Below are 13,677 nucleotides of genomic sequence, written 5' to 3'. Positions count from 1 at the left end.
TTTGTGAAATTTACTCATTGAGGTCTGGAAGAGTGAAGATACCTCCACAGTGGACACACTCGCGAGTAGGTCTATGTATATTAGGTACTACCCTCAGGGCGCCCACACTTACCTCAGCCTCTGTCAAGTCGTACAGCGTCTTAGTGCTGATCTCTGAGAAGCTCCGTGCACCAGGCTCCAAGGCTGGTTTGCCAAAGGGCCGGATGACCGCCGTTTGGTTGGCGCCACCAGCTCCATGACCTCGCATCCTCGCCGAAAGCCGGTGCCAGAAGCCCGGCCCTTTAGGAGCTCGACCACCACTGTTCCAGGACTTTGGTTTCCCGGCACTAAATGGGGAAGGACAAAAATTGCCAAAATGGAGGGGCAGACAGACTGACGATTTTATTGATCCATCACCTAGGTTGTCCTTTCGGTCAAAGTTTACTTTGAGATTCCCCTTATAGGTGTACAGTGCTGCAGAATCGACAGAAGAAGAAGTTTCTTTCCCGCCCCAAACCCAATTACACCTTTAACACACTCGCTTGGCTTTTGGTTCACCTGTATGACATCTGATTCCTACACTTCTTTGGGATAATCAAAAACCGAGAGCAGAACATTTACGAACAATAAAATAAACTTCCAAATATAGTTTGCAGGAACACATAACCTGTGCTAGTTCCATAATGTTAGGTCACAGCAAATCACCTGCATTCTCAATGTCGAATGACGACCTAGTCGTGCTGGTGAGGGCTAGTGCCAATGTGCATCAGCAGACAGGTAGAACCCTGGATGAAATCAACAGGACGTTAATTGAGGTATGCTAACCGCCATGGGAAGCTCAGAGAAGCTGACAGTTCGGGCGATAACCCTTCAACTGCTCTTTTGCTCTGACGAAGGATTAACGCCAGAAACTACAATTTCTCCGAGCTTCCCACGACGGTTACCATACCTCAATCAATGTCCTGTTGATTTAATCCATTGTTCCACCCGCGTTCTCAGACCGGCAAGTCCAGCCAATGAGACAATAAACCTGACTATCATGCACCACGCAACACCCCCACACTCCCGCCCCATACATCTGCGAAGCAAACCCCTGACCAGGAGGATGTGTCGGCGCTGGGGGAACCACGGTGGCAGAAAAGGCTCAGTAGGTTGCTCGTGTTGCTCAACTTGGCATCTTTTACGTGCATGCGAACAACGTTGGACGTCGTGAAAGCACTGCGCACGTTCCTCTCCGGCTTTGCTAGGATAATGTACACCTGAAATGAAAAATGATGCAACACCCCCCCCAGCCACAAAAAGACATTTTTAACAAATGCATCCTTTGCCTTTTATAAATTCGTTCAGCATACGCATATGAGGGAGTTTCAAAAGAGCAAAGGGACCTCAGAATAACGTCATTGACAGCCTTTGAAATAGGGACTTGAATACTATGGTTGAAATGATCAATGATAGATTTGACATTTCCAAATCAAAATTGGTTTGAAAGGAGGTGTTACTCTCCTTTCCCATTTATTAAATGAAGATAACTCATGACACATGGCAAAACGCAACATACGTGTGGTTAGTGAGTGAATAAGGAAAGATATATACTATGTATCACAAATGTTTTGGATTACCAACTTCTCATTCTCAGAAATGCTTATCGTAAGATTATTATTTAATAAATACCAAGAAGGTATTAGATTAATATTAATTCTCTTTTCATCGTTGGTCACCAATGACACCGTTCTCTCTCTCTCTCTCTCTCTCTCTCTCTCTCTCTCTCTCTCTCTCTCTCTCTGGCTGTGGTGGGACATTGCAAAATCCCAAATTAAGAATGTCTGTCAACAATATAGTGCATACACCACTAAAATCCAATCAATATCAATCGATCAGTTAAAATCTGAAATTATATCGTTAGAACAGAATGTTGACGAGGTTTGGAGAGGTGCACGTGACCAACTAATATGGGCAAAGAAAGCAGTGCTGGAGGAAGCAGTATGGCAAGGGGCGATGGGTGCCTTGATCCGAATGCGAATGAGCTATTTAACTCTGGACATGCCAAACAAAGAGTTCTTTAAGTTAGAGTCTTCCCTCAAAAGGTCACAACAAATTCATACTTTACTCACTCCCAATGGGTCACTGGTGACCTCCCAGCAGGCGATCAGGTGTACTCTGAAAGGGTTCTATTCTAACTTGTATTCTCCTCAGAACGTGGACAATGAGGTGATACGAGAGTTAACTGCTGGGCTTCCGAGTGTCGAGGAGGATGAGCGATGCATGCTTGACTCCCCAATTTCAGCTGATGAACTTGAAGCAGCTGTGCAGAGCCTGAAAGATGGGAAGGTTTCTGGAATAGATGGCCTGCCCACAGAATTCTACAAGACCTTCTGGGCCCTTGTGGGACCTGACTTACTCGATGTACTCGATGAAAGCATACGTGCCGGAGAGCTTCCAATGTCTTGTAGACGAGCAGTCGTTTGTTTGCTACCAAAATCTGGGACTCTTCAACTGGTTGATAACTGGCGACCTGTCTCCTTATTGTGTGTTGATTACAAGATTCTCTCTAAAGTACTTGCTAATCGTATGAAGACTGTGATCAGTTCAGTTGTACACCCGGACCAGACGTACTATGTGCCTGGAAAATCTATTTATGATAATATTTTTTTGGTAAGAGATGTTGTTTAATGCAATAATTTCCTGCGTGACGATTTTGGATTGCTGTTTCTTGATCAAACTAAGGCCTTCAATCGTGTTGACCACAAGTACCTTTTTCTGTCCTGAAAGGAATGGGATTTGGTGAAACATTCATCTCTTATGTGAAACTCCTGTATACTAATACTCAATGTATGATAAAGATCAACAATAGGTTATGCTCTCCCTTTCCTTTCCAACGGGGTATTTGCCAAGGGTGCCTCCTCTCTGGGCTTTTATATATAGTCGCCCTTGAACCACTCCTTCGGTCTATTAGACAGCGAATACCTCAGGGAATGAGAAGTATAGAAGGAGCAGAATTTGTGCAGACGGCTTATGCTGATGATGTCTGTGTTTTGATTAGAAGCTCCAATGATGTCTCTGCTTTACAACGTTGTATGAGCGATTTCTCTGCAGCCTCTTCCGGTGGGATCAATTGGAATAAAAGTACAGCATTATGGTGTGGCAAAGGCAATCTCTCTTGTGTATCACCACCCTCACTCCCACACAACCTGGTCTGGAGAACGGATGGGGTTAAATATCTTGGAGTGCATATTGGTAATCGTGAAACAGAAATGAAAAATTGGGAAGGAGTGCTGGAACAAATTATGCACAGATTGAAAGCATGGGAAGGACTGCTAAGGTCCATCTCCTACTGAGGTCGTACCCTTGTCATAAACAATCTGGTTGCAACAAAATTATGGCACAGAATTATTGCTTTACAGCCATCAAACCAACTAATTATGGCTATTCAGCAAATGCTGGTAAACTTCTTTTGGAGTGGCTACCATTGGCTGAGGCCTGAGATATTGTACTACCCCCGGAAGGTAGGTGGCCAGGGCATTGTTGATATCTCTGGCCGGGTTGTGGCCTTTCGGCTACAGTCTCTGCAGAGACTACTGTTCGCTGAACAGCTGCCCTGGTGGCCCTTTGCATTTTTTCTGTTACAACAGGCTGGTAGACTGATATATGATCGGCAGCTTCTTTTGATAGACCTCAAGCATATAAATTTTGCCTCTCTTCCGAGATTCTATCAGAGTTTATTGGACACTTGGAAAAGGTTTGACGTCCACCGCTTCCTTGAGTGCTATAATTGTCGAATGTTCCTTCAAGAACCCCTTTTCTTCAATAACTTTTTTCCTGGTATCCCTCATAGCCATGCCCTGATTAAAAAATGTATCCAAGGAGGGATTAACAAAGTATGTGATCTGAGAGATTCATCTGGAGTTAAGTGGAAACCTGCTGGTTTGGTGGCAACCTCAGTTGGATCTCGGACTGTCCGACTTGTAGACCAAGTTGTACGTATAGTCATTAGAAAATTTAGACAGCTAAACATCGGCTGGGAAGGTGTTGGTAACATTGAGGATTTTCGGTTAGGTTTCCCTGAAATCAAAGTGTTCCCTTCTTCTTCTCTTCAGCCGGAGATTGAACATACCCCCCCTTTTCATCTTGTAACTAAGATTGGAATCCGTGATCTCTCTCGACAAAATAAGAATGTACCCCTCTCTGGGAGAACACGAGTAGCTTTGTGGTCAGAGCGGTTAGGGTCGGGGTCTCCGTCTACTCCCCTTTGGCCTCACATGTACACCTTACCAATACATGGTGTGTTAGCGGATATACAATGGAGGTTAGCACACTGGGCGCTTCCCTCCAATATTTTTGTTCACCGTATTAACAGCTCACTGCCGGAAACTTGTCCGTTCTGTGATCAGAAAGAGGATTTGTTTCATGCTTATGTACAGTGTCGTAGACTGACATCGCTTTTCTTGTTCCTTGAATATCTTTTTCACCAACTGTCCTTCCCTTTCAATATGCATATGTTTATATTTGGTGTGTCTTTCAGGCCCACATGTAGAGACGTGGGTGTTCTTCTCAATTTTTTGGTTGCTGTTGCAAAATATGCAATATATAAATCTCGGAAAATTAAAATAGATAACGGCTATGGCTCTGATGCTATTTCTTTTTTTAAAGGGGTTGTCTCAACACGACTCAAGCTAGAATTTGAGTTCTTTGTCAGTAATGGAAACGTCCAACTTTTTGAGAGAAAGTGGTGTATTGGCAATGTTTTGTGCTCAGTCGATGATTCAAAAGTGGTAATTACTTTATAATTCCTGATTGATTTGACTTTTTTCTTTGGAACTAATTGCTTGCATATATGTTTCTTCCTGTGTCCTTGAATACATTTCTTTTTTTCTTTTTCTCTCTTTCTCTCTCTTTCTTTTTCTCTCTCTTTCTTTTTCTCTCTCTTTCTTTTTCTCTCTCTCTCTCTCTCTCTCTCTCTCTCTCTCTCTCTCTCTCTCTCTCTCTCTCTCTCTCAGCTTTTCGCTTAATTTGCTCTTGATGTATTCATAGCTCTTGCATGAGCATTTCCTTTAAAATTGGTTGTGGTTTTGTTTGTGTCTTCACCTTTGGTTTGTAAAATATATATATTTGTATATTTGCTGGTTTCTTTTAAATACCCTTTGCTCTTTTTGTGGTGTATTCATGATCCTTATGTCCGTCCGAAGCATGGCACACTTTGAGGCAATGCCTTGCCCGTGAAGCATCAATTGGACAGTTTATAGTCGGGTTGGGAATCAACCCGAGGCTTTTGACATCGGAAATACAAGTGCACTACACCTTTGCATGGCAAACCCGTCAGACCCACCAATGGCGTCATAACCAACATAATCTTTGGAGGAATGTTTGTTGCTAACAGGGCGATCATTTCACCTCAAATAACTCAAGAACAGCAGTATTTAAATCAATATGCAGTAAATGGATGACAATTTTGCTAAATCTGATCCGAGTACACGTCTTTCATGCAGGGCTTTACCTTCGGTAGAAACATGCAACTGAGAGCTACGGAGGAGCTGAGGCTGACGCAGAAACACGTCGTCACGATCTTGTACTTGCTGCCAAAGTAGATGGGAGCGAACGCAAGCCAGATTATGCAGGTGGTGTACATGGTAAACGCAATGTATTTCGCTTCGTTGAAGTTCTCCGGAACATTTCTCGTCTGCACAGAAGGGGAAAAAGAGAAGGAGAACAGGGGTTGTGGATTGGTGAAAAGGCCACGTGTGATTGTTGCCGTTACATCGCAATGCCATTTCAATGACACAGTCGACATTACGGTGATCCGCATACATGTCCAAATGATGGGGAAAGAATTCTCAACATGAGGGCCATTTTCTCTTCCTACAGTGGATTTAGTTGGGGGTAAGACCCCACTTCCTCTCCTGTAGATACAGTATACATAGGATACATATTCCTAGGTCTGTGTATTCAGTGTACTGCAGAGCATTTTCATTTTTAATTACATAAGGTTTAACTAAGTGTATATAAGATCGATGTGTATACAGTCCCACTACAATGATCATGTCATGCCCCACATACCTTGAAAGCATAGTATGTGCAGCTCATGATGAGAATCCCGTTGAAGCCCAAAGGAGCTACCATTGCGATGTTGGACGTGTTGCAGATCAGGTTGACCTCACGCACGCTCGGATAGTGGTTGATGACCTTCGGTGGCTCCATGATGACCAAGGCCACCAAGATGCCAACCTCGATGGCGATGAGTGCCGCAGCAATGACCAGCTGGGCACAGGCACTCATGAACCGTGGCTTCCGGGTGCAGATCTTCTTCTTGCTGCCCGCCAGGATGCGTGCAATGCGATTGGTCTTGGTGACCAACGCCGAGTACATCATAGCCGAGGCGAGCCCGACACCTATACGCTGGGCGTAGCAGGCGGTGCGCGTTGGCTGTGCGACCAGAGGGAATGTACATGCGTAGCCCAGCCCGGCACCTGCCAATATGATGAAGCAGAGCTCTCGGCTGGAGGACTTGACTACAGGTGTGTCTCGGAAAGCAGTGAAGACCAAGGTGACAAAGGCCGTGGCAAGGATGCCAGCACATGCAAACGCCACAGCTGCCATGACCTCTGGGTCACTCCATTGTAAGTAGAGGATTGGCAGCATTTCACAGTCTTTGATTTGCAAACACACAACCACGCACAAGAAAGGTTAACGGAACTCCTCAAAACATCCAGAATTTTTAACGACATGCTATACTTCACAGCATCGACCTACAATTGGTAGTTTTAACTACATGTTATAATCTCAAACGTTCAAAGGTCCAGAGACATGACTACGACTGAGTTCTTCTTTTACGGACACAATTATTCCCATATTATTTTGGGGTTGGCCGGGGGAAGTTTTTTGTCCCAAGTTCTTCACGAACTGACGGCTGGCTAGGCCTGACATTTGACGACATACTTCGGGCAGGAATTTTGGAATTTGTTTTGGGTGCCGACGATATCTCGTCTACGCTAAGTGGACACCATGGGATCTTTAACGTCCACAAATTAATGCTGGCAGACGGAATGCCCGTTTTAACGTTAGAGGCGAGTGTGCATACCTCTAGGGCCTAGGCCATCCTGTCATCCAATGACTGTTACTGAGTAAAAAAAAAGTCTGGAAGTACAAAACCACACTTCTGAAGATACTCTGAGGAAATGAAAGATTATTATTTTTCAACTGTAACCTTGGTGATCGTAGTTTTGATTTCCTTTCCTTCTATTTTGCTCTACTCGTATGTAGTCTTTTCCTACTCTCTGAATGAAGAAGGTGGATCAGACTCAGCAACGGTTGCTAGAGTGAGATGTGCATGGAAGAAGTTTTGGGAACTGAGTGGCGTGTTGACGAGGAGGGGAGTGTCGTTGCAACTGAAGGGAAAGGTGTATACTGCATGTGTGAGAAGTGTTATGATTTATGGGAGCGAGACATGGGTAATGAATGTAGAGCAGCAACGAAGGGTGGAAAGGGTGGAAATGCGAATGGTTCGGTGGATGTGCGGAGTATCGTTGAGAGAGAGGAAGACAAATGATGAATTGCGAAAGATGATGGGAACAGAGCCTGTGATGGATGCTGTGAAGAGGAACAGGTTGAGATGGTTTGGTCATGTGTTGAGGAAGGATGAAAGTGACTGGTTGAGAAGAGTGATGGAAATGAATGTAGAAGGAAGTAGAGGACCGGGAAGACCGAGAAAGACTTGGCTAAAGATGGTGGAAGAAGAAATGCGGGCAAGGGGGTTAACAAGGGGAGATGCAGAAAATAGGGCAAAATGGAGAAGATTGTCATGGGGACCGTAAGGCTAACCACCGCTCTAGTCGGGAAAATGGCCTTAAAATGCCTGTTGTTGTTTGTAGTCTTTCATGAAGAATGTCCTAAATTGGGCCTTTCAATCATGTAGAATTGATTGTGCAAAACCTTAGATTTGCAATAATTTATGCATGAATATATATTTTTTACATACAGTACAGGTATCAAGGCTCATGGGGAGAGAACAGAACAACGTGGGCACAGGATCAAGAGGCACAAAATGGAGCAGATGGGAGGGAGGACAAGAATATACAGATGCATCACACCGCAAGAGGAGCAAAATGCATGCGAAAGGTGGGAACAGGGTCTCAGCAGGTATAGTAAAGCTCAGAGGTAGAACCTGGATTTATTACAAGGTGGTGGTGGTGGAGGTGGGCAGCAGACATTAAATACTGGAAAGTAGAGCTTGAGACAGACTCGGGAACACAGTTCCACAGGCAAGAGAAGGCGAGACTAATTCAGGAAGACATTTCAACAGGAGAGAACAAAGGAGGCTGGATGAATCAATGGAGGTGAGCGTTAAATGTAGACTTGGGGATGTAAACAAGGAAGTGGAATGGCTGATGAGCAGGAGAAGCAACACTGGATTGCAGCCGGTAAAACGAAACCCTGCGACGTTTATTTTCATTCATTCTTTCTACTTTACAACAATCAATTACCTTGTGACACATTTTCTTTAAAAGGGGCAATTTTTGCAACATTGCTTTTTTTTTTGGCTTTTATTGTTGTTGTTTTTACTTTTTTTGCTTTTTTTCAAAATCAAACGTCATTTTTACATTGATCTGCAGCTTAAGGAGGAGCTCGAACATCAATCACATGCATGACAAGAACATTAGTAGACATAAATGGACTTTAACGTGAATTACAGGAACGTTGATAGATGATAGGCGAATGCATACAGTATGTGGGATTTTAACCTGGGACCCATGAGCGTTATGAGCTATTGGTTCCGGATGACGACGCTAACCAGGCCATCCCATCCTTGGCTGTGCTACAATTTTATAATTGGGCTTTTGAATCAAATCCATTATGCATAGTCATTTCCAAGATGGAAATTATTTTGGGGTGGGGGCTTTGGGGGGAGGGAGAGAGGGTGGTTCAAATAATGGGATCTGTGTTTTCTTAAATTTGAGCAAAGAGGCCTAATGCGACAATGCTCACAAAACCACAGGCAGCAATCGGTGTTTATCGCAAAGACAGAGTAAATCCATCGAAATCTGTCATGAGGTTAGGAACTCCATCACCTCATTAATTGTCTGCTATAACATTATTATATATATATATAATGAATGAAAAAATATATATATATTGGCTTAGCAGTTAGGGTGCAGGCTTGGGATCCTAGGATCCTGAGTTCGAATCCTGGTCCATCGCTGAACTCCCTCCGTAAGCCTCCACTAAGCTGCCTGACATCAAAGAAGGACAGTCCTTGAGATGCCAGACTTGTGGTTGCTTGGCATGAGCATGGCAGACTTGTTCTCACCCCATCTGCCGACAGAGTGTAGATTTAAAATACATTTTGCATATGTTACTTTTCAATAGTTGATCTACTCCCAACATATGGAAAAGGTTGCCTTCAAGGGTAAACACCTTTAGTTGTTATTTATGACACCCCCTCCCCCCCAACCCCCCAGACTTCCTGCAGAATGAATGATCGTTTTAAGGCCATTTTTTCCCCGCTAGACCGAGGGTTAGCCTTGCGGGCCCCATGACAATCATGGTTCCCTGTTTGAGGCAATGTTTTATGGCCAGATGCCCTTCCTGACGCCAACCCTTAGTTGACTCTTACAATGCGCAGGTACCTATTCTAAATCGGGGTACACACCAAGATCATTCATCCTGGTGTGTACCCCGCTGGTATCAGCTGGTACTCAATTTACCGACCTCAGAAGGATGACAGGCTGAGTAAACCCCCCTGGCGTTAATTCAGCGATCGACCAGGATTCGAACTCAGGATCCTAGGATCCCAAGCCGGCACCCTAACCGCTAAGCCAACACAATCAATTCTACACATATATACCTGGCTCTTCTGAACGCACGTTTATTTATTTATTTTAAAAGCGAGGGATGAGCTTGCCCTACGTAAAGGATACTTCAGAACTGCTTTCTGCATGATGTTGGTTATGAATGGCTGCTCTCAACCATTCATTCTCATCGTCGAAGCAATGTCAAACTGTATAGTATGTGTTATTGTACACCCAGGGCAACCTTTCATTAATGCTCAATCCATAAAATAACGCATTGCACCAATATTTGTGAATGTCACTTGTGGAGCTTCCTATTGGTTGTGCACACTCAGCAAATAACAATGACTCTGTTTTTGACATTTTACCTCCTCCAGCGGAGGTGGACAGAGGTAATGTTTTCACTCCTGTCTGTCTGTCTGTCTTATCTGTTTGTCTGTGAGCAGGATATCTCAAAAAGTTATGGATTGATTTGTAAGAAACTTGGTGGATAAGTTGGGTGTGTGACAAGAACAAGCTCATTTGATTTTGGTTCACGTATGAATGCACATCTGGCCTATCAGTGGGATAGAAAACAAACTGTTGAGTCAGATGGGATTATGTGCTCTACAAAGTGCCTTCTAGTTTTGCTATGGGGAAGAGCCTTGTTTGTTGGCCAAATGAGACTGATTTCATTGTTCCATAAAGCCAGAACATTATATACATGGGACGTCGGGACAGAGTAGGACAAGAAAACTTATTTAAGAAGGTTAATAAAAGCTTAGGCTGGCAGGATGGCCTAGAGGTATGCACACTCACCTTTCAGCTGTCTCACCTGGGTTTGAATCTTGACCCAATTATAAACTGTCATTCCAGTGTTTCACAGGCAGGAAGATTCATCAGCGTTTGCCATTCCTCGGATGGACGTCAAACTGGGTGTCCCGTCTGCTGGTATTAGAGGGTGGACGTGAAAGATCCCACGGTGTCCTTCGTGAAGAGGAGGCGAGCTATCACGGGCACCCTGGCCAAATTACAAATTCCAGCCCTAACTACTGCCGAGAAAGCAATGGCGAACCACCCGGAATAACCCTTGATAAGAAACTGCTTCAGCAGCACGGACGCTCCTCGACAGAGTATGATATATCAGAATCAGAATCAGAATAAAAGTTTATACCAAGACTGCAAGGGAAATGCACTCCATGGATCAATGTCGTTGTAGGCAATTTTTCAAGATTCTCTAATTATCTAAGCCAAGGAGATAAGGGGCTATCTATTTTTTTACCTCCTCCACCTTTTCCATCTCCACCTCCCCTCTTACTCCTCCCCCCCCCCCCGCCCCCCCGCCACCTCGGCTAATACATTTCCCTTTCCTCCTCTCCATTTTCTCCGATTTCCTCCCAGCCTCCTCCTTCAACACTCCTTTATTTTGCCTATCCTCCACCCTTTTCATTTTATCAATTTGAATTTCTTCCATCCATCTCTCCCACCTTTTTGGTTGCATTCATTGGGGGATCAATCACAAATCAAAAGAGGTAGTGTTAACACTGCATCAGAATTTAGCGAGGCCTCATCCAGAATGTTGTGCTCAATTTTGGTCACCACATCTGAAGAAGGACGTAGCTGCCATAGAGAGGGTTTAGTGTGCAGCGCCTAGATTTATTCTGGTCCTAGATAGATTCAGCTATACGGAGCAGGCTGAAGGACACAGGGCTCATACATTAGAAAGGAGGCGATTTTATTGAGATATTTAAGATAATGAATGGTATACACAAAATAAGTGCAGAAGAGGTTTTCAGCAGGACAGACAGTGATATGATCAGGGGTCATAATAGCCAGAGAGTAAAGAAGAGGAGAGTTAGGACAGTAGTAAAGCAAGGGTCTTCAAGGCAGATAATAGTTACCTTCGCAAAAGCGGAAGGTTATGTTTTGATCGCTGTGTATTTATTTGTATGTCTGTGTGTGTGTGTGTGTGTATGTTATTCGCATAACTCAAAAAGTATTCAACCGAATTGCATGAAATTTGGTGGGATGATTGGTTATTATACGGGACACATTTGATTAGATTTTGGGAGCAATCGGGTCAAAGGTCAAGGTCAAGGTCACGAAAAGGTCAAAATCGTATTTTTACCATAGCGCGGTCAATTTTTATCCAATTGGCATGCAACTAATGCCAAAATGTTCAGAATTCAATGCCCGATCTTGTGATATACGACATGACCCAGTGAAGACATTACCCTTGTTAGCGGTTGGGGGTCAAAGGTCAGGGGGGTCACAACCTTGCAAAATGTGCGTTTTTTGTCATAACTCGGTCAATTCTTATCCGATTTGCATGAAATCAGCACCAAACTGTTCACTGTTCTGTTCCCTACACTCCCATGCCAAGTACAGAACAGTAGCTGCGGCGAAGGTATGCGCTCTACCGAGTGCCCGTTCTAGTTAATGCATGGAATGGTCTCCCTAGAAAAGTAGCGGCAGCAGAAAGAATATACAGCTTGAAATTGGAATTAGATTGGTACCTAGGAAGCATTGGAGATAGGGGGGTACGTGGATATTGGCAGGACCGTATGTATGTAAGTATATATATATATATATATATATATATATATATATATATATATATATATATATATATATTGTTGCGGATATGAGGACTGTATATTTTTTTTGATTGTGTGAATTATTATTATTGTTTATTCTGCGCCTCCTGCCTCCGGAGCTGTGTAAAGGTCAAAGGGCATCCCATAATTAGTCCATAAAGCATCCACACCACAGCCAATCATAGAATACCCCTGTTCAATAGTTATATCTTATTATGTGTTTTAGGGTAAGGCTGTGTCTCCCATTAATTGAAATACTCCATTGCACCAGTGAAAAGAGATAGATTCCCTTCATTCCCACTCCCAACACTTCCATTCCCCCCTTTTCGTCAATTGCAATTCGCATTGCCAACTGCATGTTGGGCGGTTTTCCCTTCATCCGCCATTGACCACGAGGCAGGGTTGGGGAAGAAAGGCAGGTCCCCACCTCGTCATAGAGGGGAGGAGTGAGTCAGCCCCACTCAACCAACCACGAACAAGAGGTTGGACTTGGAGAGGGTGTGGAGAGAAACATCGAGGAGGTTCGCGAAGGTTGAGGGGCGGGGCCTATATAACCCGCAGGCAGGGCGTGTCCAAGGCAGATGAGCTTTTACAGGCAGACGAGAGGGAGCCCAAGCCATTGAGACGAGAGGAGGTCCAAGGCAGATGAGCTGAGAAGAGAGAGGGTCCAAGAAAGAGCTGAGTTGTGAGGTCCAACAAGCAGAGATCATTCAAGGAAGCACCAAGCCTGCTATTCGTCACCTTGCTCGCGAGCGGCAGCGTCTACAGCAGCAGCAGCAACAACACTCGCCAACCGCTTAGGGACCTGGACGGCAGTTCGGAGCAGGGCCGCGAAGGAACGGCGGCTGCCCAACGTGCGGATCGTGCTGCCGGACCCAGTGGACTTTCCTCTCCTTCCAGCCAATTCCTGTCATCATTCCCCGTGTGAGTCGTCTTCGTTTGTTCTGTCCTGGGTAGGTAATTAAGTCTGTATAAGCTAAAGATTGCACTGTGTCACCTGCGTCTTATGTGTTGTAAATAAACGTGACTGCTTTCTTTTTGCTTCCTACTTATATGTGTAAATAATAAATCCAATTACTCTTCTGTACGTCTTCTCGTCTTATTCCTTTTCCTCTTTGCATTCGGTCGTTTTAGAGTTTTCCAGATTGGGCAGCTGCGGTGCGATACGGCCAAAGTTTGGGTGGAATCGGGTTCTAGTCGGGGAATAACTGTTCGGTCGCGGTCATACCAACCGCTCGGTCAAAATAACATCTTGTCCGCGACCCGCAACAATATATATATATATATATATATATATATATATATATATATATATATATATATATATATATATATATATATTG

The 13,677-nt window shown here is 44.1% G+C and overlaps 2 protein-coding genes across 2 annotated transcripts in view; both read right to left on the bottom strand.

The window, feature by feature from the left end:
* Positions 1-13,677, bottom strand: part of LOC144892380 (uncharacterized) — a 547,127-nt gene that overhangs the window by 250,490 nt on the left and 282,960 nt on the right. The window lies entirely within an intron of this gene.
* Positions 1-13,677, bottom strand: part of LOC137428384 (metabotropic glutamate receptor 1-like) — a 236,838-nt gene that overhangs the window by 4,029 nt on the left and 219,132 nt on the right. The window contains 4 exon segments of the mRNA XM_078777101.1: positions 113-453; positions 1,025-1,238; positions 5,471-5,653; positions 6,031-6,620. Coding sequence (XP_078633227.1) covers positions 113-453; positions 1,025-1,238; positions 5,471-5,653; positions 6,031-6,620 — 1,328 coding nt within the window.

This window comes from Myxine glutinosa, chromosome 5 (assembly GCF_964187855.1).
Source record: "Myxine glutinosa chromosome 5, kmMyxGlut1.1, whole genome shotgun sequence".
NCBI classification, from domain to species: domain Eukaryota; kingdom Metazoa; phylum Chordata; class Myxini; order Myxiniformes; family Myxinidae; genus Myxine; species Myxine glutinosa.
The sequence above is the reverse complement of the archived record's forward strand: the minus strand, read 5'-3'. Positions and strand labels throughout refer to the sequence as shown.